The sequence below is a fragment of the Muscardinus avellanarius genome, assembly GCF_963383645.1.
Source record: "Muscardinus avellanarius genome assembly, chromosome: 5".
NCBI lineage: Eukaryota > Metazoa > Chordata > Mammalia > Rodentia > Gliridae > Muscardinus > Muscardinus avellanarius.
Genome location: NC_137790.1, coordinates 11,889,086 through 11,915,777, shown reverse-complemented (window position 1 = coordinate 11,915,777; position 26,692 = coordinate 11,889,086). Strand labels below are relative to the sequence as shown.

The window sequence follows — 26,692 nt, the reverse complement described above, 5'->3', positions numbered from 1 at the left end:
ATGCGGCCGCCGCCGCTGGGGCTGCTGCTGCTCTGCTGCCTGGGCGCCGCGGCGCCCCCGGCAGGTAAGCGGGGACCCCGGCCCGGCGCCGACCCTGGGCGTGCGGGGCGCGCGGGGCGCGGGGTCCGCGGCGCGGCCGGGGGGGAGGGGGCGCGGGGCCGCGGGCGCGGGTGGGCGCGGGGGTGGCCCGGAGCCCCTCCCAGGCCCGGCCCGGCCCGGCCTCCGCAGAAAGGGGGCGCTGCGCCGCCCCTCCGTGGAGGACGCGCGGTCGCTCCTTCCCCCACCCCGCCTCGATCCTCCCCAGCTGCGGCCGAGCGCCCCCAGATCTCGCCAGTGGACAGAGTTAAAGCCCACCCAGAGCCCGGCGCGGCGGCGCACGCCTGTCATCCCAGCATTCGGGAGGCTGCGACAGGATCGCAGGTTCGCGGACAGCCTCAGTACTTAGGGAGACCCTCTGCTACTCAGTGAGACCCCGTTTCAAAATAAAGAATAAAAATTAGGGCAGGCGGTGTAGCTCGGAGGTAGAATGCCCCTGGGTTCCATCCCCAGACCCGCGAAAAAGACCCTCCCCCACTCCCCACGCCCCACAGCGACAAAGGAGACCCCAGTGTAGCCCCCTGTTTGGGGTCAGGTTCTTTCCCAGGCAGAGATGCTGTCGCAGTTGTGTAGCCCTGGAATAGCCCGAGAATTTAGAAGTTTTCCTCCCATTGAAGGTGGTGCTGGGGGTCTGGTTCTTCTACCAACATGCCTCCTTGCTAGCCCTAATGTTTCCAATCTCCTTGAAGGAGGGTGGTGCACAGGAGAACAAGCCCTGATTCCAGGGTTAACTGTTTTTCCCTGGGAGTCAGACAATGGGTTTGAATCCTGATTCTGCCGCTGCCCAACTCAAGGTCTTGAGCGCCCTGTGCGTTCCCCGCCCTAGGACTCGCGGTGACTGCCCGCGCTGTGGGATGGGCAGGGGTCGCACTCCGTATCCCGCTGCTGAGGATGTAGCACTGACGTCAGTGGTGGTGTCAACTGCTTGTAAATCGCCTGTGATGAGTCCAGAGGTTGAAAGAAGTATTTAACCATATAATTTTTTGTTGTTGTTGGTACTTGGGGTGGAACCCAGGATTTTTTGTTTGTTTTACTTCTGGGCTATACTCCCAGACCTATTTTATATTTTATTTGGAAACAGGGTCTCACTAAGTTGCTGAGAGCCTCACTAGGTAGCTGAGGCTGGCTTCGAACCTGTGCGATCCTCCTGTCTCAGCCTCCCAAGTGCGGGGATTACAAGCGTGCGCCACCGTGCCTGGCTGAAACCTTATAATTTTGAGATTAGTCAGTCACGAGAACAAAAAATTAATGCTCTCCCTAATCTGCATAAGCTAGGGAGAAAAAGGGTCATAGGAGAAACTCTAGACGAAGAAGGAGGAACCATGGATGAGCAGATAAATCGATTTAACTGAGAGGGATGGGAAGGGGAAGAGGAACATTCCTGATGTGCGGGATGTGCATTCACAGACATCGAAGTCAGTCACTAAACCAGACGTGAGAAGGAGAGAGGGGGAGAGACTGGGTGGGAATTGGGAGAGGGCTAAATGAGTGTTGCGTGCATGTGTGCCTCTACCATCTCATACCCCATCAAGATGTATGATTATAAGGCACAATAAAAAAATTCTAATTGGCATTGTCACAGTGTGCAGGCGTGGGTCCGTCTTTCTAGTGATTAATAGTTACTGTATCCCACAAATATTTGGTCTGGGGTTCAGTGGAAATAAACTGAACCTAGGGATTCTCTGAAAAGTAGTGTTGGGGGATGATTGAACCCAGAGGTGTGCTATCTCCAAGCTACACCCACAGCTCTATTTTATTCTTTTAATATGCTTTTATTGGTGCATTATAGTCTCACATCATACTGTCAGTCATGTTACAGTGACATACAAGCATACAGCGCTTGGTGCATCCCCTGTCCCTGCCTTATTTTATTTTATTTTATTTTTTTTGAAACAAGAGCTCACTAAATTGCTGAGGGCCTCACTAAGATGTCAAGGCTGGCCTTGAACCTGTGATCCTCCTGTCTTAGCCTCCCGAGTATAGTAGAAGCACTTTAGATGAATCTCTTCAGAATAAACAATTGGATGGCGCACGCTTGTAATCCCAGCATTCGGGAGGCTGAGACAGGAGGATCGTGGGTTCCCAGCCAGCCTCAGCTACTTAGCGAGGCCCTTCACAACTCAGTGAGACTCTGTTTCAAAATAAAGAATAAAAAATAGGGCTGGGTATGTAGCTCAAAGGTATGATGCCCCTGGAAAAAAGAATAAAGCAATTGGAAAATTTTCACACTGAACCTTTTTTTTTTTTTTTTTCAGACCTGGGGATGGAACTCAGGGGCATTCTATCTCCGAGCTACACCCCCTCCCATATTTTTTATTCTTTATTTTGAAACAGGGTCTCACTAAATTGCAGAGGGCCTCACTAAGTAGCTGAGGCTGTCCACGAACCGCGATCCTCCATCCTCAGGTCTCAGCCTCCCGAGTGCTGGGATTACAAGCGTGCGCTGCCACACCAGCTTCACACTGAACCATTTTTGAAAGGAAGGTGATAATCTACCCCTGAGAACTGGCGTGGGTAGCAAAGGTCACATATTGAACTGCGCAGTCTGTACCCAGTCTTAACCCAGTTAAGTGGTGGCCCTTTGCTCCAGATAAAAAACATAACCAATAGCACAAAAACGGGGTGAGCCAAGTAGCTCTTTGGTGCTTTCCTCACCTGAGTGTTGAAGAATTAAGGCTTCTCTTAGTCATGATGGCCACTGCTGCTTCATTCTCTAGTGGGCTGGGTATGTACTTGTGCCACAGAAATTTTGGTTTTGTTTCTGTGTGTCTGTGATACTAGGTATCAGAACCCTGGGTTATTCTTTTGAAACAGGGTTTGTTTATTTATTTATTTATTTATTTATTTATTTATTTATTGTGTGGTACTGGGATTCCTGGAAGCCCTTCTACCTCCGGGCTAGGGCTACACTCCCAGACCTATCTTTATACTTTTTTATTTGGAAACGCAACTGGCTTCGAACCTGCATGATCCTCCTGTCTCCGTCTCCCAAGCGCAGGGATTACAAGCGTGCACCACCACGCCCGGCACCAACAGGGTCTCTTTAGGTTGCTAAGAGTCTCATTGCGTTACTGAGGCTGTCCTTGAGCCTGCAATTCTTCTGTCTCAGCCTCCAAAGTACTGGGATTGCAGGCATGGGCCACCATGCCCAACTGTTTTTATTTCCATTATTTGTTAACTGGAGCATCCAAACTTTCTAATATGCTTAGAGACCACTGACAAAGACAGTCTATCCCCAACAAAGTAAAAAATAAAAAATCATAGCAAAATGAAAGGATATTAGGTCTCCAGTTTGTCCACATCTCAGCAATTGAAACTGTCATGTAGCTGGAATGTTTTGGGCTAACTTTATAAATGATAATCCCAGCTACCATTTGCTATGCCTCTATTCTAAGACAAGACACTATTCTAAGCATCTTAGATATATATGATCGCAGTTTCCTCATTCTTTCAAACTAGGTAATCTTGACATTTTATTCCCAAGAAAGCAAAACCATCCTTTATGGGCTGAGGCAATGATCCAGGTAAACGGCTTGATGTCCAGCACTTACTGAAAAGAGCAACTCCCTGGTCACGGCTCAGGAATGAGAAATGAGTTTTCACTTCTCACCCTGAGGGTATGGGAAGTGAGATTATTAATATTCATCGCAGTGCCCTCCACACAGAAAGAGCCTGAAGAACTGGCTTGGGATTAAGTGATTAACTTAAATGTCATTTTAATTGTATTATTATCTCTAGGTGGTATGCTAGCCAAACTGTGATTATCACACCCAGCATAGCCTATTCTTAAATTTGTGTGAAATCCTAAATGCCTGGCTCTAGGGTAGATCAGAGGTGGTGAGCTGGGGTAGGAAGACGGGATAGAAGGGGTGTAGCTATGGGGTGCGGAGTGTACAGTCACAAAGGTTATGCCTAGCTTATCTCTTCTTACCATTAATGGCTTATGAATCATTTTCCCCCAAGACTGTGGGGAAAGAAAGTAGAAGGGATCTTTGTGCACCCTCCTAAGGACTGTGAATTTTTAATCTGATAGGAGCCAGGGTGTCTTTGAAAGAAGCCCTTGTGTTACCAATTGTTGCTACCCAGACTGCTTAGCGCACAGTTCTGGAGGTCAGAAATCTGATACTGAGTTTCTTGGGGCAAAGTCAAGGTTTTAGAGGCCCAGGTAGAGTCGTTTTCTTGCTTTTAGAGAAACAGCCGTGTAGCCGGGCGTGGTGGCACACATCTGTAATCCTAGTACTTGGGAGACAGAAGGACCTCAGCTACTTAATGAGGCCCTCCGCAACTTAGTGAGATCCTGTTTCAAAGTAAAGAATAAAAAAATAGGGCTGGGGGGGGGGTATGGTTCAGAGGTAGAAAGTCCCTGGGTTCAATCTCTAGTACCACCAAAAAAAAAAAAAAAAAAAAAAAAAAAAAAAAACCCTTGATAATTTTCCAGTCCACACAGATATTCCAGAATATTTTCCCTATTTTACCAGCATCTGATTGGGAACCTAGGTTTTATTTCCAACCTGAATTTCCCTTTATGTAACCTAGCATTCCCAGGACACAGACATCTCAGGGGAAGGTATATTATTCATACTATTTATACTGTTCCTGCCTGTGACAGGACAGAACCATTGAATTCTGTGCCCAGATCTCAGACCCCTGCAGCTGTCACATCTTCAGAAGGATGCTTGACAGGAGAGTCTGTCTTGTCTTTCGTTATTCTTAAGGAAATCGAGGCTCAGCTGGGGACTTGGTAGGATCCTGTGGCTGTAGGCTTGGGATCCGGATTCTGTCCAAGGCCTTTGGTCTCTAAATTCTGTCCTAGCCAGCCTCTGTCGGTCAGCACTGTTGACAGCAGATGCTGTGGCCCCTTGACAATAGATATACAGCCCTCAATATATTGACCTGGATATATTGAGCCATCCAGGTAAGTCTGAGGTACAGAGTTGTCCAGTCCACCTGGGGCCCCTGCCCCAGCCTCTGAGACCATAGAGAAGGGAGGACTCTTGCGTACCACGGGACAAAGAGAGAGCCTGGCTTTGCTTGTGTTGCGTGGATTCCAGTGCGTAAATGTGTTGCCAAAGACACACACACACAGAAAAAAAAAAAAAAAAAACCCTGGCCATATAATCTGTGAAGAGCGAGCCAGCTGGGCACAAGCCTGTAATCCCACTCCTGGGGAGACGGAGGCAAGAGCGTCACAGGTTTAAGGCCATCGGATGGCAATTTAACCAGACCCTGTTTCAAAATAAAAAATGCTACAAAGGAGCTGGGCGTGGTGGCGCACACTTGTAATCCCAGCATTTGGGAGGCTGAGACTGGAGGCTCCCAGTTCACGGACAGCCTCAGCTACTTAGTGAGGCCCTCTGCAACTTAGTGAGACCCTGTTTCAAAATAAAGAATGAGAAAAAAAAGTAGGGCAGGGGGTGTAGCTTGGAGATCAAATGTCCCTGGGTTCCATCCCCCGACCCGCAAAAAAAAAAAAAAAAAGCTACAAAAGGATGGGGGTGTAGGTCAGAGGCCGAATGTCCCTGGGTTCAATTCCCAGAACCACATATGCACACACAAAAAAGCAGGCCATTTGTTCACCAAATCCTGAGCAAACAGCCCAAACCCATCAGTACCCCCACTTTTCTGGGGTGCATGTGCTAGTGCCTGGCAAAGACTGTCAGCTGCCAGCAGTGAGGTGATGCGTAACCATGGCGCGCTCATGGTGTGCCAGGGCTGAGTTCAAAATTAACTCCTGAACTCCTCAGAATGACCCTGCCCAGCAGGCACTGGTACCAGCCCATTCCGGGGCACCTCTGTCTCCCTGGGAGGCCTAGAATGAAAAAGGCTCCCAGGCCATTCAGGAATCAGAGCTCCGCAAACTAGGGTGAGTCACAGCAGGGGCAGGGCCCACAGTCTGCAGAGCAGTGTGACTTTACCCCAGGGATCTGGGCATTGTGCAGACAGCTGGTAAACAGGGAGGTGAGAGAGAGGGCTCCCCCAAAGAGACCTTGGAGGGCCAGAGCAAAGTCAGAGGAGGAAGTGTGCTGGGTGTTTCCCAGGGACAAGGAACCGGGAGGTCTGAGATGACAAGCAAGAGGCTTCCTTCTGAGGAGGGCAGTTGTATAAGGTGCACAGGCGTGTGTGTGTGTGTGTGTGTGTGTGTGTGTGTGTGTGTGAGAGAGAGAGAGAGAGAGAGAGAGAGAGAGAGAGAGAGAGAGAGAGAGAGAGAGAGATTGGATCGAGATTGAGTCCAGGGATGTGCTCCTACCACTGAGCTAATGACTGCCCTCCCCACCCCCTTTTTATTTTTTTATTTTTTTTTATTTATCTATATTTTGCGGTAAGGGGTATGGATCCCAGGGCATTCTACCTCCAAGCTACACCCCCCAACCCTATTTTTTTATTCTTTATTTTGAAACAAGGTCTCACTGAGTTGCAGAGGGCCTCACTAAGTAGCTGAGGCTGTCTTCGAACCCGTGATCCTCCTGTCTCAGCCTCCTACGTGCTGGGATTACAAGCGTGCGCCATGATGCCCAGCTCCCCACCCCTTTTTATTTTATTTATTTTTGCAAGTCTGGGGATGGAATCCAGGGACATTTGACCTCCGAGTGACACCCCCTGCCGTATTTTTTATTCTTTATTTTGAAACAGGGTCTCACTGAGTTGCAGAGGGCCTCACTAAGTAGCTGAGGCTGTCTTCGAACCCATGATCCTCCTGTCTCAGCCTCCTACATGCTGGGATTACAAGCGTGCGCCATGATGCCCAGCTCCCCACCCCTTTTTATTTTATTTATTTTTGCAAGTCTGGGGATGGAATCCAGGGACATTTGACCTCCGAGTGACACCCCCTGCCGTATTTTTTATTCTTTATTTTGAAACAGGGTCTCACTGAGTTGCAGAGGGCCTCACTAAGTAGCTGAGGCTGTCCACGAACTGTGATCCTCCAGTCTCAGCCTCCCGAATGCTGGGGTTACAAGCATGCGCCACCACGCCCGAGTCGCCCCTTTTTATTTTGAAACAGGGTCTCAGTCATTTCTCTAGGTAGACCTCAAACCCGGCCTCAAACCCATGATCCATCTCCTGTCTCAGACTCTCAAGTGCTGGGATTGACAGGCCTGCACCACCGTGCTCAGCTTGTAAGGGTCTTTTTTATGAAGGACGCATCTTGGCTCGTCCCTGCGGCGTCTACAGTTCTCAGATTCCAAGAAACTCCTGCGGAGGACAAAGCTCTGTTATGTGGGTCCTCTCTCTCTCACCTCGGTAGGATGGAAGCTGAAGACGGTGGAGGGCTCATCTGGGAACCCAGTTTTGGCAGAGGTTGCCATTTTTATTCCACTGCTGGGGACGGGCCGCAGCGCCTAGGGCACGCTGGACAGATGCTGTACCGCCCAGCTCCATCCCCAGCCCTGATAGTGATGTTCTTTTGCCATCTCTACCGGGCTTAGAGTAGAAGCCCTTCGTCGGCGGCCCCTGGTAGCCCGGTCTCTCTTTCTCAGCTGAGTGTGTATGTTGGGACAATGGGGTGCTAGCAGAGAGAGGACCGAAGGGAGAATAATCCTGCTGGTTCCTTCTCAGAAATAATGAGATGATGTAAGGGCATGGTGGCAGGCAGAATAATGATCTCCAAAGAGGTACACGTCTCCATCCCCGGAACCTGTGAATATGTGACCTACAGACAAAAAGCACGTAATCCCAGTACTTGGGAGGCCGACACAGGAGGATCCCGCAGATTCAAAGCCAGCCTCAGCTACTTAGTGAGGCTCTCAGCAACTTGGTGAGGCAGGTGTAATTAAGTTAAAGATCCTGAAGCTGGGTGTGGTGGCGCACGCTTGTAATCCCAGCATTTGGGAGGCTGAGGCAGGAGGATTGCAATTCCCAGACAGGCTCAGCCACTTAGGTAGGCCCATTACAACTCGGTGAGACCTCGTTTCAAAGTAAAGAATAAAAAAATAAATAAAATAGGGTTGGAGGTGGAGGTGTAGCTTGGAAGTAGAATGCCCATAGGTTTCATCCTCAGTACTACAAAAAAATAAAATAAAATAAAATAAAGATCCTGAGCTAGGGAGCCGATCCAGACTCAGGGACCATGCAGGCCCAGTGTCATCACAAAGGTTCTTGAAAGATGGAAGAAAGAGACAGAAGAGAGAACCAGAGAGGCAGCAGTAGAAGGAGGAGTGGTCCAGCGTTGCTGCGGCAGGGGGCTATGAGCTGCAGAACGCAGGCGGCCGCCCAAGCTAGGAAAGGCATGGAAGTGGGTTCTCCCCAGAGCTTCCAGAAGAACACAGCCCTCCTGACACCTTTGCCTCAGCCTGTGAGTCCAATTTTAAACTTCTGATTCCCCAAGCTGAAAGATCACTTTAAAAAATCTAGGAGCGGGTATATTCATTTTGAGCCCCCCCCCCCATGCCATTTTGGCGTGGGGCTGTATTTCTATTTTCTGTATTTCTATCTTTTTAACAAACTTCTTTAAATCTTCAAAAAAAAAAAAATCTAGGAGCTGGGCATGGTGACGCACACTTGTAATCCCAGTGTTTTGGAGGCTGAGACAGGACGATCACAGGTTCGAAGCCAGCCTCAGCTACTTAGTGAGGCTCTCAGCAACTTAGTGAGACCCTGTTTCCAAATAAAATATAAAATAGGTCTGGGAGTGTAGCCCGGAGGTAGAAAGCCCCTAGGTTCCATCTCTAGTACCACCAAAACAAGAAGAAGAAAGAGAAAGAGAAGGAAGAAGATGAAGATGAAGAAAAAGAAGAAGAGGAGGAGGAGGAGAATTGGTTACCTAGTCACTGGAACCATTGTTTTCCAATGAAGTTCCTATAAGCAAGCGAGCAGCCACAGGCCCTGGCGATGCATAATTGGGAAGGAGAGCTGTAGGTAGGCTGGAGGCTGATGCGCACCGTGTTCTTCAGGGTTCAGTGCATTTACTGAAAGCGTGTGGTTTGAATTTCCTGCTTTGAATTCGGGAACGGCATGTTTTTCAACTTTCCTTTCTACCTTCTGAGCGTTTCTCTTTAATCTTTCAATCAGAAAAAGTGTTATCTTAATCATGACTCCTTTCTAGAGAAAAGGCTCCCTTGCTTTTCAGTCTCTAGCCCAGTCCTACAGAGTTGTCTGCTCACCTCGGTTGGAGGAGGCTCCTTCCAGTTCACCCACAGAGGGGACTTCTGGTCTACCTGGGGAGTATGCTATTTCGTTGTTCGTGGCTCTCAAACTTTCAAGTGCCGAAGAATCAGCTTGTGAAAAATGCAGATTTTCCTATATGGGGGGGGGGTGTCTTGGGAGTCTGCATTTTATCAGATATCTCAGTGGTATCTCAGTGATAGCTGGGGTGGTGAGCAACTCTGATGACAGCCAGAAGACAGTCCTTGACTCCTCCGATGTGACCTGGGCTTTGCTTACCTGGTTCTGAGTCTTTGGTCCCTGTGCAAGTACACACAGGAGTTTGCCAAACACTTGCTTTACATGTAACAGGAGGCTCATACACGTCACACACTCAAAAGTTGCAACTCAGCCTCAGCTCTCTGGAGTGCACCATTATTGATCCCTTATTCCCAAAGTAGAAATCGAGGCTCAGACAGCCTGGAGTCAAATGGACTTGCAAATGGTAGACCTGGGATCCTGGTCCAGCAATTCCCAGACCTGTCCCTAACTACAAGAACATGTGGGTGGAGACGTGACCCCAAGTTGTTTCTTTTTTCCCCCACTGACTGTGTCAATAACTCTGTCTAAGCTGAGCATGGTGGCACACACTTGTAATCTCAGTACATGGGAGGCTGAGATAGGAGGATCTCAGGTTCAAGGCCAGCCTCAGCTACTTAGGCCCTCTGTAACTTAGCAAAACCTTGTTTCAAAATAAAGAATAAAAGCTGGGCATGGTGGCACACACGCTTGTAATCCCAGCATTCAGGAGGCTGAGACAGGAGGATCATGGTTTGTGACCGGCCTCAGGTACTTAGTGAGGCTCTTTGCAACTTAGTGAGACCCTATTTCAAAATAAAGAATAAAAAATTAGGGCTGGGAGGTAGAATGCCCCTGGGTTCCATCCCCAGTACCTCCAATAAAAGAAATAAAAATAAGAAATAAAGAATAAAATGGGGCTGGGGATGTAGCTTGGAGGTAGAATGCCCTGGGTTCAATCCCAGTACTGCAAAAAATATAAAATAAAAATAACACTATCTATATAGCCACAAGTGTGGGGGAAGGGGCATGCCAAGAGAGACGGGTTAATAGTTTCTATATGTATGAGTGACTCGGTCATGTGCACTTCACTGTTTGGGGATTTGATTTTTCTCACTCTCCCCTTCTTTTTTCTCCCCTACTTCCCTTCTCTCATTCTTTATTCCTCTCAAGACTCAGTTTCACAGCTGGCTGCTCCCCAACACCCCAAGATTCACCTGTTCAACGCAAAGCAGGTTCTGACTTGGGAATCGCCGTCCCCGAGTGCAGGCAGGAGAGCGGAGGTGTACCGGGTGCAATATAAATAGTAAGTGGCTGTTTCTGCTCTGTCCTTGCTAGGAGCTACGGGGGAGTTGCCTGGAGCCAGATACTAGTCACTGCCTCTTAGTTATCAAATCTGTGGGAAGCAGGTATTTTTCTTGTCTTTTTAAAATCTCCAAGGACAGAGATTTCAGAACCTCCCACTTCCCTCAGAGCTTTTCACAGCGCCAGCTGTCAGAGAACGCTGCTGGTTGTCTAACCACAGACCATCTTGCTTTGGGGGAGATTTAATCTTTCACGAGTTTCAGAACAAGGGTTGACTTCCCGTCTTGAAAAGTCAAGAGGCAGATTTCGGTCTTCAAATTCTTTATTATTATTGTTTTTTTTTTGTTTTTTTTTTTGTTTTGGTACTGGAAGTTGAACGCAGGAGCATTCTACCTCTGAGCCATACCCCCAGCCTTACTTTTTATTGTTTATTTTGAAACAGGGTCTCACTACATTTGCAGAGGACCTCATTAAGTAGCCAAGGCTGGCCGCGATCCTCTTCGTCTCAGTCTCGCAAGTGCTGAGATTACGAGCGGGCGCCACCATGTCTGGCTTTAGTCTTTGTCTTCTTCAGGTTTAAAAAAAATCTGACTTTTTTTTAGCCAGGCGTGGTGGCGCATGCTTGTAATCCCAGCATTTGGGAGACTGAGACCAGAGGATCGCAGTTTGCAGACAGCCTCAGCTACTTAGTGAGGCTCTTTGCAACTCAGTGAGACCCTGTTTCAAAATAGAGAATAAAAAAAATAGGGCAGGGGGTGTAGCTCGGAGGTCAAATGCCCCTGGGTTTCATCCCCAGACCCCCCCCCAAAATCTGACTTTTAAACCAAGTGTGTTGTGTACTCCTCTAACCCCAGTACTTTGGAGGCTGAGACAGGAGGATTATAGATTTTCTGCCAGCCTCAGCAACTTAACAAAGCCTTCCACAACTTAGTGAGACCCCATTTCAAGATAAAGAATAAAATAGGGCCGGGCATGTTAGTGCACACTTGTAATCCCAGCATTTGGGAGGCTGAGACAGGAGGATCGTGGCTCGCAGACAGCCTCACTACTTAATGAGGCACGGTGAAATATGTTGCAGTGTGTGAGGGGAGAAATAATTCCCCAACACGACCACACAAACAGAAAAAAAAAACGCAGGTTCTTGTCCTGAGCTAAAGATAAGTACATAGCTCGGACACTTGCTGAAGATTTAAAGAAGTTATTGAAAAGATAGAAATACAGAAGATAGTTACAGCCCCATGCCAGAATGGCATGGGGGGGGGGGTCCGAGCCAATTCACCACCCCAAGATCCAGCACGTGGACCGACTTTTTATACCCATGACCTCCATCTTGTGTACGTAATTCTGTCATAGTAAACATCCCTATAAGTTACCTCCCCCAGCAAGGTGTTGCAAGGTGTCTCCTTTGATGAAGGGCAAAGGTCCTAGACTTCTTGTAGATCAGTCTTTAAAAAGAGGAAGCCCTAGCTCCCTGTCCTATTGACTTGCTAATTACTTTTAGCTAAGTCAATCTAAGTTTCAACAGCTGTTTGCTTCCTGACCCAAGCCAAGCCTTTCTCTCTCCAGGTCGGCCATCATTTTGACACAATTATTTCTGAAACATATCTGTTAATAATCAGAGCTTTCTCAAATCTTCTTAGGCCATCCCCAATACTGGTACAATAGAACTATATATTTTAAAATAGATGAACTGTATGGGCTATGAATTAGTTCTCATAAAGCTGTTTTGATACTTGGTCTTGGCCAAAATGCCAAGAAGCTGTACTGTTTTGTTGTTGTTGTTATTGTTTTCGTTTTTGTTTTGGGTTTTTTGGGGGATGGACCCAGGAGCATTCTACCTCCAAGCTACACCGATTTTTTATTCTTTATTTTGAAACGGTCTCGCTAAGTTGCAGAAGGCCTCACTATGTAGCTGAGGTTGGCCGCAAACTGCGATTCTCCCAATTCAGCCTCCCAGGTACTGGGATTACAAGCGTGCGCCACCACACCGGGTTCTAGATCTGTTTTTAAAATAATAATAAGCCGGGTGTGGTGGCGCACGCTTGTAATCCCAGCATTTGGGAGGCCGAGACAAGAGGATCTGGGTTCATGAACAGCCTCAGCTACTTAGCGAGGCCCTTAGCAAATCAGTGAGACCCTGTTTCAAAATAAAGAATAAAAAATAGGGCTGGGAGTGTAGCTCCGAGGTAGAATGCCCTGGGTTCCATCCTCAGTACTGCAAAATAAATAAATAAAAATAATAAGAAGAAGAAACCAGTTTCTGGGGATGCTGCTATACATGAAGAAGAGAGAATTCTGTGATTGAAACCCTCTTTTCCTTCCCAGCACCCATGGCCATTGGCATGACGTCACAGTCAAGTCCATAGGGGTGAACTGTACGCGGATCACAGCCACAGAGTGTGACTTCACCGCCGACCTCTCAAAGGGCTTCCCTCTACACTTCAATGTCTCTCTACGTGTCCGAGCCGAGCTGGGAGAACTCACTTCTGCCTGGGCAACCGTACCATGGTTTCAACACTGTCACAATGGTAAGAGAATTTGGGCGTAAACGTTCCTGTACTGTTCCCAGGTTTTCTTCTCTTGCTTCTTCCATGAGCAGCCTCCACCCCACAAGCTTCAGTCCTGCCCCTCACCCTAAATATCCCCAGCAGACAGGGAGTAGGATGGTTAGGCCGGACCCACACGCAGACCCTGGAGGCGGATGCCAGGGAAGTGTGGGTTGCCAGAGCAGGGATCAAATTTGGCCCGCCACCTGTTTTTGTAGATAAAGTTTTATTGGAACACAGGTAAGCCCTTCTGCTTTGGGGGTTTGTTGCTTGTTTTGTGGGGTTTTTTGTGTTTGTTTTTTGTTACACAAGTGCTCTATCTACCACTAAGCCAGATCCCAGCCCACACTCATCTCGCCAGCCCCTCTACGGGAAAAGTTTGCTGACCTCTGTGTTAAATGGGACAATAACACATGGGTTCCAGTAATCACCCTCCCTGTTCTGGCACAGATCACAAAAACTTTCATTCAACCTGGAACAGCCTGGCATATGGTAGATATTTCATAGATATTCGTTGAGTGATTGAATGAATCAGTGTGTCCCCCAGGTATGGGCAGGGCCAGAAGAACCCTCAGACACTAGGGCTACCTTGATCACCTGGTCAGCCATGCCAGGTGCTTCCTCAGTGACAGCGGATGATACACAAGAAAATGTGTGTTTACTTAGATCCTGATTCAAGCAAACTGATGAAAAGCATATTGAAGAAAATGTGACTAATGTCTTGATATTTTTTGTTTTGTTTTCATTTTTGGTGGTGGTACTGGGGCTTTGAACCCACGAGCATTCTGCCTCTGAGCTACACCCCAGCTCTTTTATTTAAACTTTTGGGCCAGGTGTGGTGGCGCACGCTTGTAATCCCCGTGCTTGGGAGGTGGAGACAGGAGGATCGCGCAGGTTTGAAGCCAGACGCGCTGGCTTAAGAGAGCCTGTTTCCAAAAATAAAATAGGTCTGGGAGTGTAGCCCGGAGGTAGAAGGGCTTCCAGGAACCCCAGTACCACCAAAAAAAAAAAAAAAAAAATTATTTAAACTTTTGAGTTTGAAACAGGGTGAGGCTGGTCTTGAACCAGTGATCCTCCTGTCTTAGCCTCACAAGTACTGAGATTACAGGCATGCATCACCACGCATGAAATATCTAGGTCCACTCTCTACATATCTGATGCTATATCAAGCAGTTATTATCCATTTACTTTAGGTATATTAATAACATTATTATAATGGTATTTTGGTTATGTTTTTAAAGGAGGAATGGTGGTCCTGGTTAGAATGGTAAATTTTATGTGTATTTTACTACAACAAAAAAATTTAGGAAGGTTCTTATATTTTAGAGGTACATACTAAAGTATTTGCAGGTAAAATGATGTGCTAGCTAATGTTTATTCAACATAATCCAGTGTGGGAGGAGCAAAGACAAAGTACACAGAAGAAATGGCTTAGTGTTAATGACATACCAAGACCCACTGAGATTGGCTCAAGGTTGATGGTTCATTAAGTCGCAAAATGGATACATGAGTTGTTATGATCTTCTCTCAACTTTCTATGAAAGTTTAAAATTTTCCATAATAAAAAGTGTGTGTGTGTTTTTTTAAGCTGAGCGTGGTGGCACAGTAATCTCAGTACTTGGGAGGTCGAGACAAGAGGATTGTAGCTTCGAGGCCAGCCTCAACAATTTAGCGAGGTTCTCAGTAACTTAGTGAGACCTTGTTTCAAAGTAAAAAAAAAAAAAAAATAGGGCTGGGGGTATAGCTCAGAGGTCGAATACCCTGGGCTTAATACCCAGTACCACACACCCACCAAAAAAAAAAGGGTTTTTTTTTTGTTTGTTTTTTTAGTAAAACCAATGGTTTGTGCTAGGTTATATGGGGAGCAAAACAAAAAAGGCCAGTTTCTGTCAGGGGGTCAACTACAGGGAGTCGCTATTTGTCCTGAAGTAGAGAACCAGCACACATATAAATTCTAAAGTATTTCCCTAAATTGGATGTGTGTGTGTGTGTGTGTGTGTGTGTGTGTGTGTGTGTGTGTGGTGCTGGGGATGGAACCCAAGGGGGCATTCTACCTCCAGGCAACATCCCAGCCCTCTTTTTATTTTTATTTTGAAACAGGGTATCACTGAGTTGGAAAGGGCTTAAGTAGCTGCAAACCTGGATCCTGTCTCCACCTCTCAGATGCTGGGATTATAAGTGTGTGCCACCACCCCAGCCTTCCAGCTATATATATTGTGTGTGTGTGTGTGTGTGTGTGTGTGTGTGTGTGTGTGTGTGTGTGTGTGTGGTACTGGGGTTCCTGGAAGCCCTTCTACCTCCGGGCTACACTCCCAGACCTATTTTTACATTTTTATTTGGAAACAGGGTCTCCTAAGCCAGCACACGCGGCTGGCTTCAAACCTGCGGGATCCTCCTGTCTCTGCCTCCCAAGTGCGGGGATTACAAGCGTGCGCCACCACGCCCAGCTTTCCAGCCCTATTTTTTACTCTTTATTTTGAAACAGGGTCTCATTGAGTTGCAGAGGGCCTCACTAAGTAGCTGAGGCTGGCCGCAAACCGCGATCCTCCTGTCTCAGCCTCCCAAACGCGGGGATTACAAGCGTGCGCCACCACGCCCCGGCTTGAGACCAACACTTTTAGATGGAGATCAGAGTCCAGACCCAGGCTGTCTTCAGCGTGAGCATCTGTCCTTTCAGCCATGAAGTGACTGGTCATGGCTGGCATCCATGTGTTCGAGCCGTTCCCGTGTGGGTGTGGACACTCTAGAGGATGCATCCTAGGAGGCGTGAGGCCTGCAGCTGGTGGCCCTGCTGCAGCCAGCCTGCCTCTCCATGCTCTGCTCACTGAGCTGTGCCATAGGAGGCTGGGGGAAGTGTGCGCCCGTGTCTCTGAGCAGCTCCAGTGAAAGAGGTCTTTGTCATGAGCAGCCAGTCCCCGAGCTTCGCCATGGCGGGCAGAGAGCCAGGCCCCAACTCTGCCACCCAGCATCACCAAAACTAATGAGATCAGAAGGCACAGATGTAGGCCCCGTGGGGTCCAGTTACACTGGCACAGAGAAGCGTGGCCAACCTCTACGGCTGACCCTTGCCGACCTGGAGTTCACAGGGAACACTGAAGGGAGATTGAGCCCACCGCCGTGGGCACCCAAGGGCGCGGTCATGTGACCTTCCCTAGGATGCGCAGAGACAGGTCTAAGAGATGCAGCCTACACTGTTTGTTTGTTTGTTTGTTTGTTTGTTTGTTTGTTTGTTGTGGTTCTGGGGTTGGAACCAGTGGCATTCTACCTCCGAGCTACACTCCCAGCCCTTTTTTCTTTTATTCTTTATTTTGAAACAGGGTCTCACTGAGTTGCAAAGGGCCTGAGTAGCTGAGGCTGTACGCAAACAACCATCCTCCTGTCCCAGCCTCCCAAATGTTGGGATTACAAGCATGTGCCACCACGCCTGGATTCTTTCTTTATTTTGAAACAGGGTCTCACTAAGTTTCAGAGGGCCTTTACTAATTAGCTGAGGCTGGCTTCCAACCTGCAATCCTTCTATCTCAGCCTCCCAAGTACTAGGATTAAAAGCCTGCGCCACCACACCTAACCCAGTCTACACTTGTATGAGTTCTTCTGCTTAGTTCTACTGTGTGTTTGCTTGATAAATGCTATAATCTTTCACCTATAGTATGTCATGAGTCATAGTCCTGGGCTGTCCCACGAATGTATAAAAAGGCATAACAGAGCCGGGCATGGTGGTGCACACCTGTAATCACAATACTTGGGAGAATAAGACAGGAGGATTGCGGGTTCGAGGACAGCCTCAGCAATGTACTGAGGCTCTCAGCAATGTAGGGAGACCCTGTTTAAAAATATAAAATAAGCCAAGCATGCCGGTGCATGCTTGTAATCCCAGTACTTGGATTACCTGAGACAGGAGGATCGCAAGTTCGCAGCCAGCTTCAGCTACTTAGTGAGGCCCTTTCCAACTCAATGAGACCCTGTTTCAAAATAAAGAATACAAAAATAGGGCTGGGGGGTAGCTCGGAGGTAGAATGCCCCTGGGTTTCATCTCTAGTATCACAAGAGAGAGAGAGAGAGAGAGAAAGAGAGAGAGAGAGAGAGAGAGAGAGAGAGAGAAGAAAGGAAGAAGGGAAGGAAGGATAAAATAGGGGCTTGGGGTATAGTTCAGAGGTAGAATGCCCCTGGATTCTATCCCCAGTACCACAAAACAAACAAAGAAATAACAGAATTACCATAACAACATGTCTCAATTACTAGGTTCAAACTCACTATTACAAGAAGCTAGGAGACAGAAGTTCTTCAAAGTTAGTCAATTTAAGCCGATGTGACGGCACACACCTGTAATCCCAGTACTTGGGTGTAATGATTTGAGATGTCAGCGTGGGTTCTTGTTCTTAACTAGTTTAGAAAATATAGCCAGAACTACACTGCTTCAAGCTTAAGCAAAGTTTTATTATTACAAAGGTAGAAAGAAGGGACATAACGATCGAAGCCCTGCGTCAGAGGGATGCAGTGGAGTCCTTGAAAGTCAGACACTGAGGTCTCTGAATGCATATGCTTTTAAATAAGAATTTACTGTCTCCCCTCTCCCATCCTGCTTAGCCAATAGTCTTCCTCCCCTGCCCCCAGTGCAGGCACAGGCCCACCAATCATCTCTGTGGTGTAAGCTTTTCTTGTTAGATGAATGATCAAGATGTGTTACCGGGTTAGCAAGGTCAGGGGCTACGTGGTACATGCCCACTTTGAAGCTTAAAGCCTGTATCGCCCACCTGTGTCCTTGGTAAGTTTTTAGCCTTTCCCTATCTCTGCTAGAAGTTACTTATTATGTTGAAAACTTGTTTTATAATGAATAAAAGATACCAGAATATGGTCCTTTAAAGTATAGAGGCTTTGAGCAATAACTGTCTTTTGTGTAATTGGTCATTAATATTCTGTTCTTTTAACTGTAGTCTAAACTACTGTGAGAATCTATATAGTTCTTTCTCTAAGTGTGGGTGTTTGTCTTTTAACATTTTGTGTTCAGCTGGGCTAACAGCCAACTTTTAGCTAATTGAGGTCAACCCTGGCTGCAGCCCTTGGCTGACAGAGACAGAGGAAAGGATTTTATTGTTCTGCCTAAGTATAAAAACTTGTTCTTATTAGCAACGAATACAGCTCTCGTTAACAATCAATACAGGCTCAATCCCCATTAATCTTCATCACTTGGGAGGCTGAGACAGGAAGATCGGAGGTTCAAGGCCAGCCTCAACCATTTAATAAGACTCTCAACAACGTAGTCAGGCCCTATTTCAAAATAAAAAATAAAATAGGGCTGGAGATGTAACTTGGAGATAGAATGCCCCTATATTTTATCCCTACTACCACATACCAAAAGAAGAGTTAGTAAATGTAAATCAGGAATGGGGGTACGCACTGCGCCTGGAGACCTAGCTACTCCAACGTTGAGGCAGAAGAATGGCGAAAGCCCAGGAATTCAGGGCCAGCCCAGGCCACACAGTGAGGATTTGTCTCAAATAGAAATAGATGAGCCGGGCGTGGTGGCGCACGCTTGTAATCCCAGCATTCGGGAGGCTGAGACAGGAGGATCACCTTTTGAGAACAGCCTCAGCTACTTAGTGAGGCCCTTTGCAACTCAGTAAGACCCTGTTTCAAAATAAAGAATAAAAAAATAGGGCTGAGGGTGTAGCTCAGAGGTAGAATTCCCCTGGGTTCCATCCCCAGTACCTCAAAAAAAAGAATTGAGATGGGTGGATGGATGGATGAATGGATGGATGGATGGATGGATAGGGGAAATACCACTTTTACTTATTCATATTGGAACTTTATATTTTAGGAAAGAGCTAACAAATCTTTTCCCTCCTTTGACCTTTGGCTAACCTTCCCTGTCTCTTTCTCTGGAAACTTGATAATGGTGTCATGTCAGCTGTGATACTGGGAGCATTGCTTATAGTCAAATACTCCCTGATTGGGAAATGGTGTCTCAGCTGGGACAATCTTAAATACCTGGTGGGAAGCCATATCCTTGAGAGCTGCCGAACGTGGTGTTCCTTGTCCCTGGTGGGACCAGGTAATAGTTCCCTAAGAGATGGCGCCTCTCGTGGCCTCTCAGCCAGGAAAGGATCCTACACCTGCGGGATGTGACCTCGCCTCCCTGTGCTGAACTGGCTGGCCCCTGAGGGCAGGGCTACCTCTGGGCCACGTGTGTCTCTGCAAGGATACCTCCCTCCGCTTGGGGGTTTATGCCCAGGTAAATCTCAGAGCAGTCTCTTGGAGTTTCGTTTATCTAATTGCAACATCATAGCCAGGCGTGGTGGCACACACTTGTAATCCGGGTATTTGGGAGGCTGAGACCGGAGGATCACAGGTTCACAAACAGCCTCAGCAACTTAGCGAGGCCCTCTGCAACTCAGTGAGACCCTGTTTCAAAATCAAATAAAATATGGCTGGGATTGAGGCCCAGAGGTAGAATGCTCCTGATTCAATCCCCAGCACTACACACATACGCACACGCGCACACACACACAATGCAACCTCATTGCATACATAAAAATGTGAACGTACACATTGCGTGTACATATGTAAACATAGTTTTTGTATTGTAGAATATATACAATATACCCGTGTGTCTCTTTGTATGTATACATGTGTTTTTATTCCATCCAGTTACCATCGGGCCTCCACAGGACATCTGGGTGACCCCAGGAGAAGGCACCCTCATCCTCAGACTCTCCTCTCCCTTCAAGCTTAACTCTTCCGAGGCCACCTTGCAGTATTACGTTCATTACTGGGAGAAACCAGGAATCCAACAGGCAAGAGCATTTTTCTACTTTATTCTGATTTATTTTCTTTTTACAGTTTCTGACTTAGAAAAAGAAAGAACACCACCATGAGCCAAGGGCACAGGGTCTGCAGGATCTCTGGAGTCTGAGCCCTGGGCCTGTTTTGGTTTTGTTTTTGTTGTTTAGGGGGTATTTTTGTTTGTTTGTTTCTTTCTTTCTTTGTTTTTGCAGTACTGAGGATGGAACCCAAGGGCATTCTAATCCCAAGCGACACCCCAGCCCTATTTTTTATTCTTTATTTTGAAACAGAGTCTCACTGAGTTGCAAAGGGCCTCACTAAGTAGCTGAGGCTGGCCGCGAACCCAGATCCTCCTGTCTCAGCCTCCCGAATGCTGGGATTACAAGTATGCGCCACCGCGCCCGGCCTCTGAGCCCCTTCCAAGCCAGCTCACTGTGCCGACACTTGCCCCGGCCAGATGGAGCTGAAGGGCGCCTCTTGGGTCTCGTCCATCCCTGCCTCCCTTTAGAGCCCAGACCTTGCTAGCACACGCTGCCTAGTACACCTGTGCCATCCCTGGGCTTTGGGAGGACTTCTAGTAGACCTCTTTCATTTAAACCATCTATATAAGTAAACCTTGCAGACTTCAGTAGTCTCAAATTCCACTACTGTTACTATCGGGTTGCCAGAAACACACGGATAACCCCAGACAAGGCTGCCTCTCCCTCTGACATCAGTCAGCTCCAAGACAACAAAGAACCCACAACTGCGGTCCACAAGGTCCGGCCATGTAAACGGTTTGAACGGTTTGCAAAGAGAGTGTTTTTGAATAGGTTAAAATCAGCTAGAAAGAGAGGGTTCCAGGGAGCTGCACCGGTGGAGAGGAGGAGACCTGGCCATGTGTGGAGACCTGCAGGTGCTGAGCTCAGTCCAAAACGTGAGACATGGAGACAGCCAGAGAACCTCGCAGAGGGACATCAAGTCAAAGGGCCTCGTCAGCCCTGGCCAGTTGGTGCCCAGCCATTTCCAGATGGCATACATCCCTATCTATGACCATCTTAACCAAAGCTGTACGAGGATCAATACGTTGCGGTTCAAGATAGCCACAGGTTGAAAGTGAGAAGAAAAAGTGTCAATTTTTATTCTTTTTTCTTTTGATACTAGGGCTTGAACCCAGGGACATTCTACAGCCCCATTTTATTATTTTTATTTTGAAACAAGTTCTCACTAAATTGCTGAGGCTGGTTTCCAGCCTGGGATTCTCCTGTCTCGACCTCTCCAGTACTAGGATTATAGGTGTGCCCCACCACACCCAGCTAAGATGTCAGTTTCAAAGTAGAAAATCTTATCCTGGACGCTGAGGTTGGTTATGCCCACCTACAGCTCTGGGGCCTCAAGACGTCACAGCCTGGAACCATTAGCATCTTTCAGGGATGCCAATGGTACTCAAAACATGTCCTCTAAAAACATCTTGTAGCTGGGCATGGTGGCACACTTGTAATCCCAGTACTTGGGAGGCTAAAACAGGAGGATCGCAGATTTGAGGCCAGTCTCAGCAACTTATTGAGGGCCTCAGCAACCTAGCAAGACCCTGTTTCAAAATAAAGAATAAAAAATAGGGCTGGGAATGTGGCTTGGAGGTAGAATGCCCCGTCCCCACTACTGCAAAAAATAATAATAACAACAGTAATAATAAATAAAAATGCTGACATCTTGTTACTCTTCGGATGTTTTTGTTCACTGTGAACCAGAGGAAACTCTGGAAAAGCTAGATGTGGTTTGCCTGCTCTCCAGGTGACTTGATACACGGTTGTGGTATAGTTTAAACAGGTGAAAGGCCCTTTCAAGAGCAGCCCCATTTTGCTGGACGGTCTGAAGCCCTTCCAGGAATACTGTTTACAAGTCAAGGCAGAACTCGTTTGTAAGACACATAAGATCCTCAGACCCGGCCATTTGAGCAACACGTCTTGCTACGAGACAACAGCCGATGGTAAGATATCCCTTCTTCAATCCTTTAGGAGCCGGGGAAGAATACTCCTAGGATAGAGAAATTGGGGGACCTTTCTAGGCAACCCAGGTATTCTTTCTCTGAGTTACACCTCCAGTCCTATTTTGGTGCTGAGAGTAGGGAGACCAGAGAGCAGAGGAAGGAGAGAGGCCCTGACAGCAGTGGGCTGAGCTGTGTTGTTTTGCAGCAGCTGAGGCTACAAGTCATGGCTTGCTTTATTTACTTATTATTTATTTTATTTACAGTATTGCCTTGGCTACCTATATGCTGAGCATCCCTTATCCAAAGTGTCTGGGACCAGAAGCATTTTAGATTCTAGACATTTTTCCTTCATATTTGCATATTATATTTGCATATACATAATGAGATATCTTGGCCATGGGGCCCAAGTGTAAACATGAAATTCATGTGCCTCATATATATACCTGGTACATATAACCGAAGGGAATTTTCTTCTCTTCCTTTTTGGTGGTGGTGTTAGAGATGGAACTCAGGGCCTGGCACGTGTGAGGCCTACACTCTACCGCATAGCAACATCCCCGGTCCAGTAATTTAGTGCCGTGTTTTTAGCACCCCTGCGTTTTGACTACAGCCTGTTATGTGAGGCCAGGTGTGGAATTCTCCAGTTCTGCCTTCGTATCAGTTGTCAGAAGTTTTGTCTGGATTTTGAAGCATTTCAGAATCATTTGGGGGCCTAGGGACGCTCGATCTGTGTTACTTTAAACGTACGAGGAGGCACAGGCTGATGGAGGGGATCGGTCCATTTTATGGGGACACGGATACTGTTTAAGCAGAGGCGGTTGAAGATTCGCTCGTGTTTGCATCATGGGAGGAGCTTGCCTTGTTCACTTTTATGTCACCTTTTCAGCCTCCACTAACCTGCAACAAGTTATCCTGATAGCTGTGGGAACCTTCTCATTGCTGTCAGTACTGGCAGGAGCCTGTTTTTTCCTGGTCCTGAGATACAGAGGCCTGGTTAAATACTGGTTTCACACGCCTCCAAGCATCCCGTCGCAAATAGAAGAGGTATGTGCATGTGTGTGTGGGTGAGAGATTCACCATCCCTCCGCGTCTCCCTAGTCACACCCCAGACCGCTGCAGCAGACAAAGCCGGAACACAGAGGTCTGACTTGAACATGACACAGGGCTATTTGCACGTGTTCATAGCAGCGTTGGTCATGAAAATCAAACAGCAGAAGCAACGTCAGCGTCTATTGATAGATGAATGAACAGGCAAAACGTGGTGCGTGCATATATTTCTAGAAAGAACTACAGTTACTAGTTCCTTCTCCTGTTATGATGTGCTTAAAGTACACAGATAGCCGGGCGTGGGGCGCACGCTTGCAATCCCAGCATTCGGGAGGCTGAGACAGGAGGCTCGTGGTTCACGGCCAGCCTCAGCTACTTAGGCCCTTTGCAACTCAGTGAGACCCTGTTTCAAAATAAAGAATAAAAAATAAGGCTGCAGGTGTAGGTTGGAGATAGAATGTCCCTGGATTCCATCCCCAGTACCGCAAAAAATAAAAATAAAAAATAAGCCAGGCGTGGTGACACATGCTTGTAATTGCAGCATTCGGGAGGCTGAGACAGGAGGATCTGAGTTCGTGGACAGCCTCAGCTACTACTTAGTGAGACTACTCAGTGAGACCCTGTTTTAAAATAAAGGCTGTTTAAAAATAGGGCTGGAGGCCGGGCGTGGTGGCGCACGCTTGTAATCCCCGCGCTTGGGAGGCAGAGACAGGAGGATCGCGCAGGTTCGAAGCCAGCCGTGCTGGCATAAGAGACCCTGTTTCAAAAATATAAAATAGGTCTGGGAGTGTAGCCCGGAGGAAGGAGGGCTTCCAGGAACCCCAGTACCACCAAAAAAAAATAGGGCTGGAGGCCAGGCATGGTGGCGCACGCTTGTAATCCCCCACTTGAGAGGCTGAGACAAGAGGATCGCGCAGGTTCGAAGCCAGCCTCAGCTGGCTTAAGAGACCCTGTTTCCAAATAAAACATAAAATAGGTCTGGGAGTGTAGCCCGGAGATAGAAGGCCCCTGGGTTCCATCCCCAGTACCACTAAAAAAAAAAAAAAAAAAAAAAAAGGGCTGGGGGTGTAGCTTGGAGGTAGAATGCCCCTGAGTTACATCCCCAATACCACACACACAAAAAAAATTAAAAACATTTAAAAATTAAAAATAAAACACACTAACATTATGTGAAATTCTCTTCTAGAAGCCCCCTGGTCAGTATTGTCACAGAATAACAGCTTTCAATGATTCCCAGAATTTGACTAGTATTAGTCATCTCTATCTCAGCGGAATCATGGATCGGGCGTTCATGAGAGAATTTATGCGCCATGGTGCCAGAGCATGCATCTAGGTCCCAAGATAGTTCAGTTCACTTTCCTGAGAAAGTGTGAACAATTTCTACTGAAGATGGCTGAAGTTACCCAAGAATCAAGAATCCCGTCTCGCTTCTCTTTCTGCAGTTTCACAAGGGCACATGGCCCACTTGTGTTCCTCTTTCAGTCTGCCCTAAGCTCACTGTGTTTATGCCTCTCAGCATTCCCCAGCGCTGGGCATTTGTTGTTTTGATAACCTGGTGAATGTCTGGCTCAAAGCAGGAGCACAAGGGCAGGCTCGGCCATGTGAAACACCCCCTCATGAAAGTACTGTGGTACCGGGGATTCAACCCGGGGCACTCGACCTCTGAGCTACACCCTAGCCCCTTTTACTTTTGTTTTATTGCTGCGTTGTAGTCATACACACACACACACACACACACACACACACACACACACACACACACACAGAGCTACATTTTAAAAACATTTTAGGCTGGGCTTGATGGCGCACACTTGTAATCCCCGCGCTTGGGAGGCTGAAACAGGAGGATCACGCAGGTTCGAAGCCAGCCTCAGCTGGTTTAAGAGACCCTGTTTCCAAATAAAATATAAAATCGGTCTGGGAGTGTAGCCCAGAGGTAGAAGGCCCCTGGGTTCCATCCCCAGTACCAACAAAAATAAAAAATAAATAAAATAAAAACATTTTAGGATTAATAATCCAAGCCAAGTGTGGTGGCGCACGTTTATAATCCCCGTACTTTGAGGGGCTGAAACAAGAGGATTAAAGGTTCAAGGATAGCCTTAGCAAAGTGTGAGACTCTCATCAACCTAGCAAGACCCTGTTTCAAAATAAAAACAATAAATAGGGCTAGAGATATAGCTCAGAGATAGGATGTTCCTGGCCTCAATCCCTAGTATCAAAGGGGAAAAAAATCCACAAGAAATCTAGTACTTCTCATATGCTTTTGCTGAGTTCCATGATCAGAGATTTGAACAGATGAACATGATCAGGCCTTGGATTAGTATTCACATTCTTGCTGAGACAAGGAATGAAAGGGGGACTCACATAATACAAATTATTTGCCAGGTGTGGTGGCGCACACTTGTAATCCCTGCGCTTGGGAGGCTGAGACAGGAGGATCGTACAGGTTCGAAGCCAGCCTCAGCTACTTAGTGAGACCCTGTTTCCAAATAAAATAGAAAATAGGTCTAAGAGTATAGCCCAGAGGTAGAAAGCCCCTGGGTTCCACCCCCAGTACCACTAATAATAATAATAATAATAATAATAATAATAATAATAATAATAATTTTAGGCCAGCCAGGTATGGTGGTGCAGGCTTGTAATCCCAGTACTTGGGAGGCTGAGAGAGGAGGATCGCGCGGGTTTGAAGCCAGCCTCAGCTACTTAGTGAGGATCTCAGCAACTTAGTGAGAATAAAATATAAAATAAAATATAAAATATCTCTGGGAGTATAGCCCAGAGGTAGAAAAGCCCCTGAGTTCCACCCCCAGTACCACAAACAACAAAAAAAAAGAAGAAATTATTTCAGGCCAGCGTTGATGATGCACGCTTGTAATCCTAGTACTTGGGAGGCTGAGACAGGAGGATCGCAGGTTCAAAGGCAGCCTAGGCAATTTAGTAAGGCTCTCAGCAATCTAGTGAGACCTTGTTTCCAAATAAGAAATAAAATTGAGCTGAGGGTGTAGCCTGGAGGTATAATTTCTCTGGGTTCAATCCCCAGTACCAAAAAAAAAAAAAAAAAAAACCATTCAGGGCTACATAGCTCGCTGATAGAGCATGTGTTTAGCATTCACCAGACCCTGAGTTTGACCCCCAGTACCACAGAATACCCCAAATTATTTCACTGGTAGACAGAATAAAGTTATAACTGAAGAAAATATGACTGTGCCAAATAAAACTAAAGCAAGGGAATGGGCATAGTGGTACACTCCTGTAATCACACACACACACACACTCAGGTTAAAGTCTGCTATGTGGAGCTGAGAAGCTAATTACAATTTTGATTTTCCACCTTTTCTAGTACTTAAAGGACCCAGAACAGCCCATCCTGGAGGCCTTGGACAAGGACATTTCACCAAAGGACGAAGCCTGGGACTCCCTGTCCATCATTTCGTTTCCAGACAAGGAGCGAGAAGACGTTCTCTGAACACTGTGTACCTGAGCCCGGTGCAGCCTGCCGGCCCCAGGAGGGGACCCTGAGGAGGAAAATGGCTGACACTTGCCCGGACCTGGCAGAGAACAGTCCTGCCTCCTGCCCCAGAAGGGCCTGTCAGTACCTGGCAAGGGAGATTGGGTCTCACACAAGAGACAAGTTCATCCTTTTTCTTAAAGGATTTTCTGAACCATGCATGTTTCTAGAATAATTCTACAGAAATATTGCAGGAAAAAAAATTTTCTCTTAAACACTAAAAAAGAACGTGATGATAGGTTTGAGACTTGGCCACGGCACTCCTGTGATGCTTTCTTGCAT

The 26,692-nt window shown here is 47.1% G+C and overlaps 1 protein-coding gene across 1 annotated transcript; it reads left to right on the top strand.

Moving 5' to 3' along the window:
• On the top strand, positions 1–26,368 carry IFNGR2 (interferon gamma receptor 2; the record flags this gene model as incomplete). The annotated part of the gene is made up of 7 exons (XM_080695788.1): positions 1–64; positions 10,426–10,558; positions 12,883–13,085; positions 19,752–19,897; positions 21,696–21,855; positions 22,742–22,899; positions 26,243–26,368. 7 exons carry the CDS (start codon positions 1–3, stop codon positions 26,366–26,368), a joined length of 990 nt encoding a protein of 329 aa, XP_080551914.1.
• Positions 26,369–26,692: the final 324 nt, after the last annotated feature.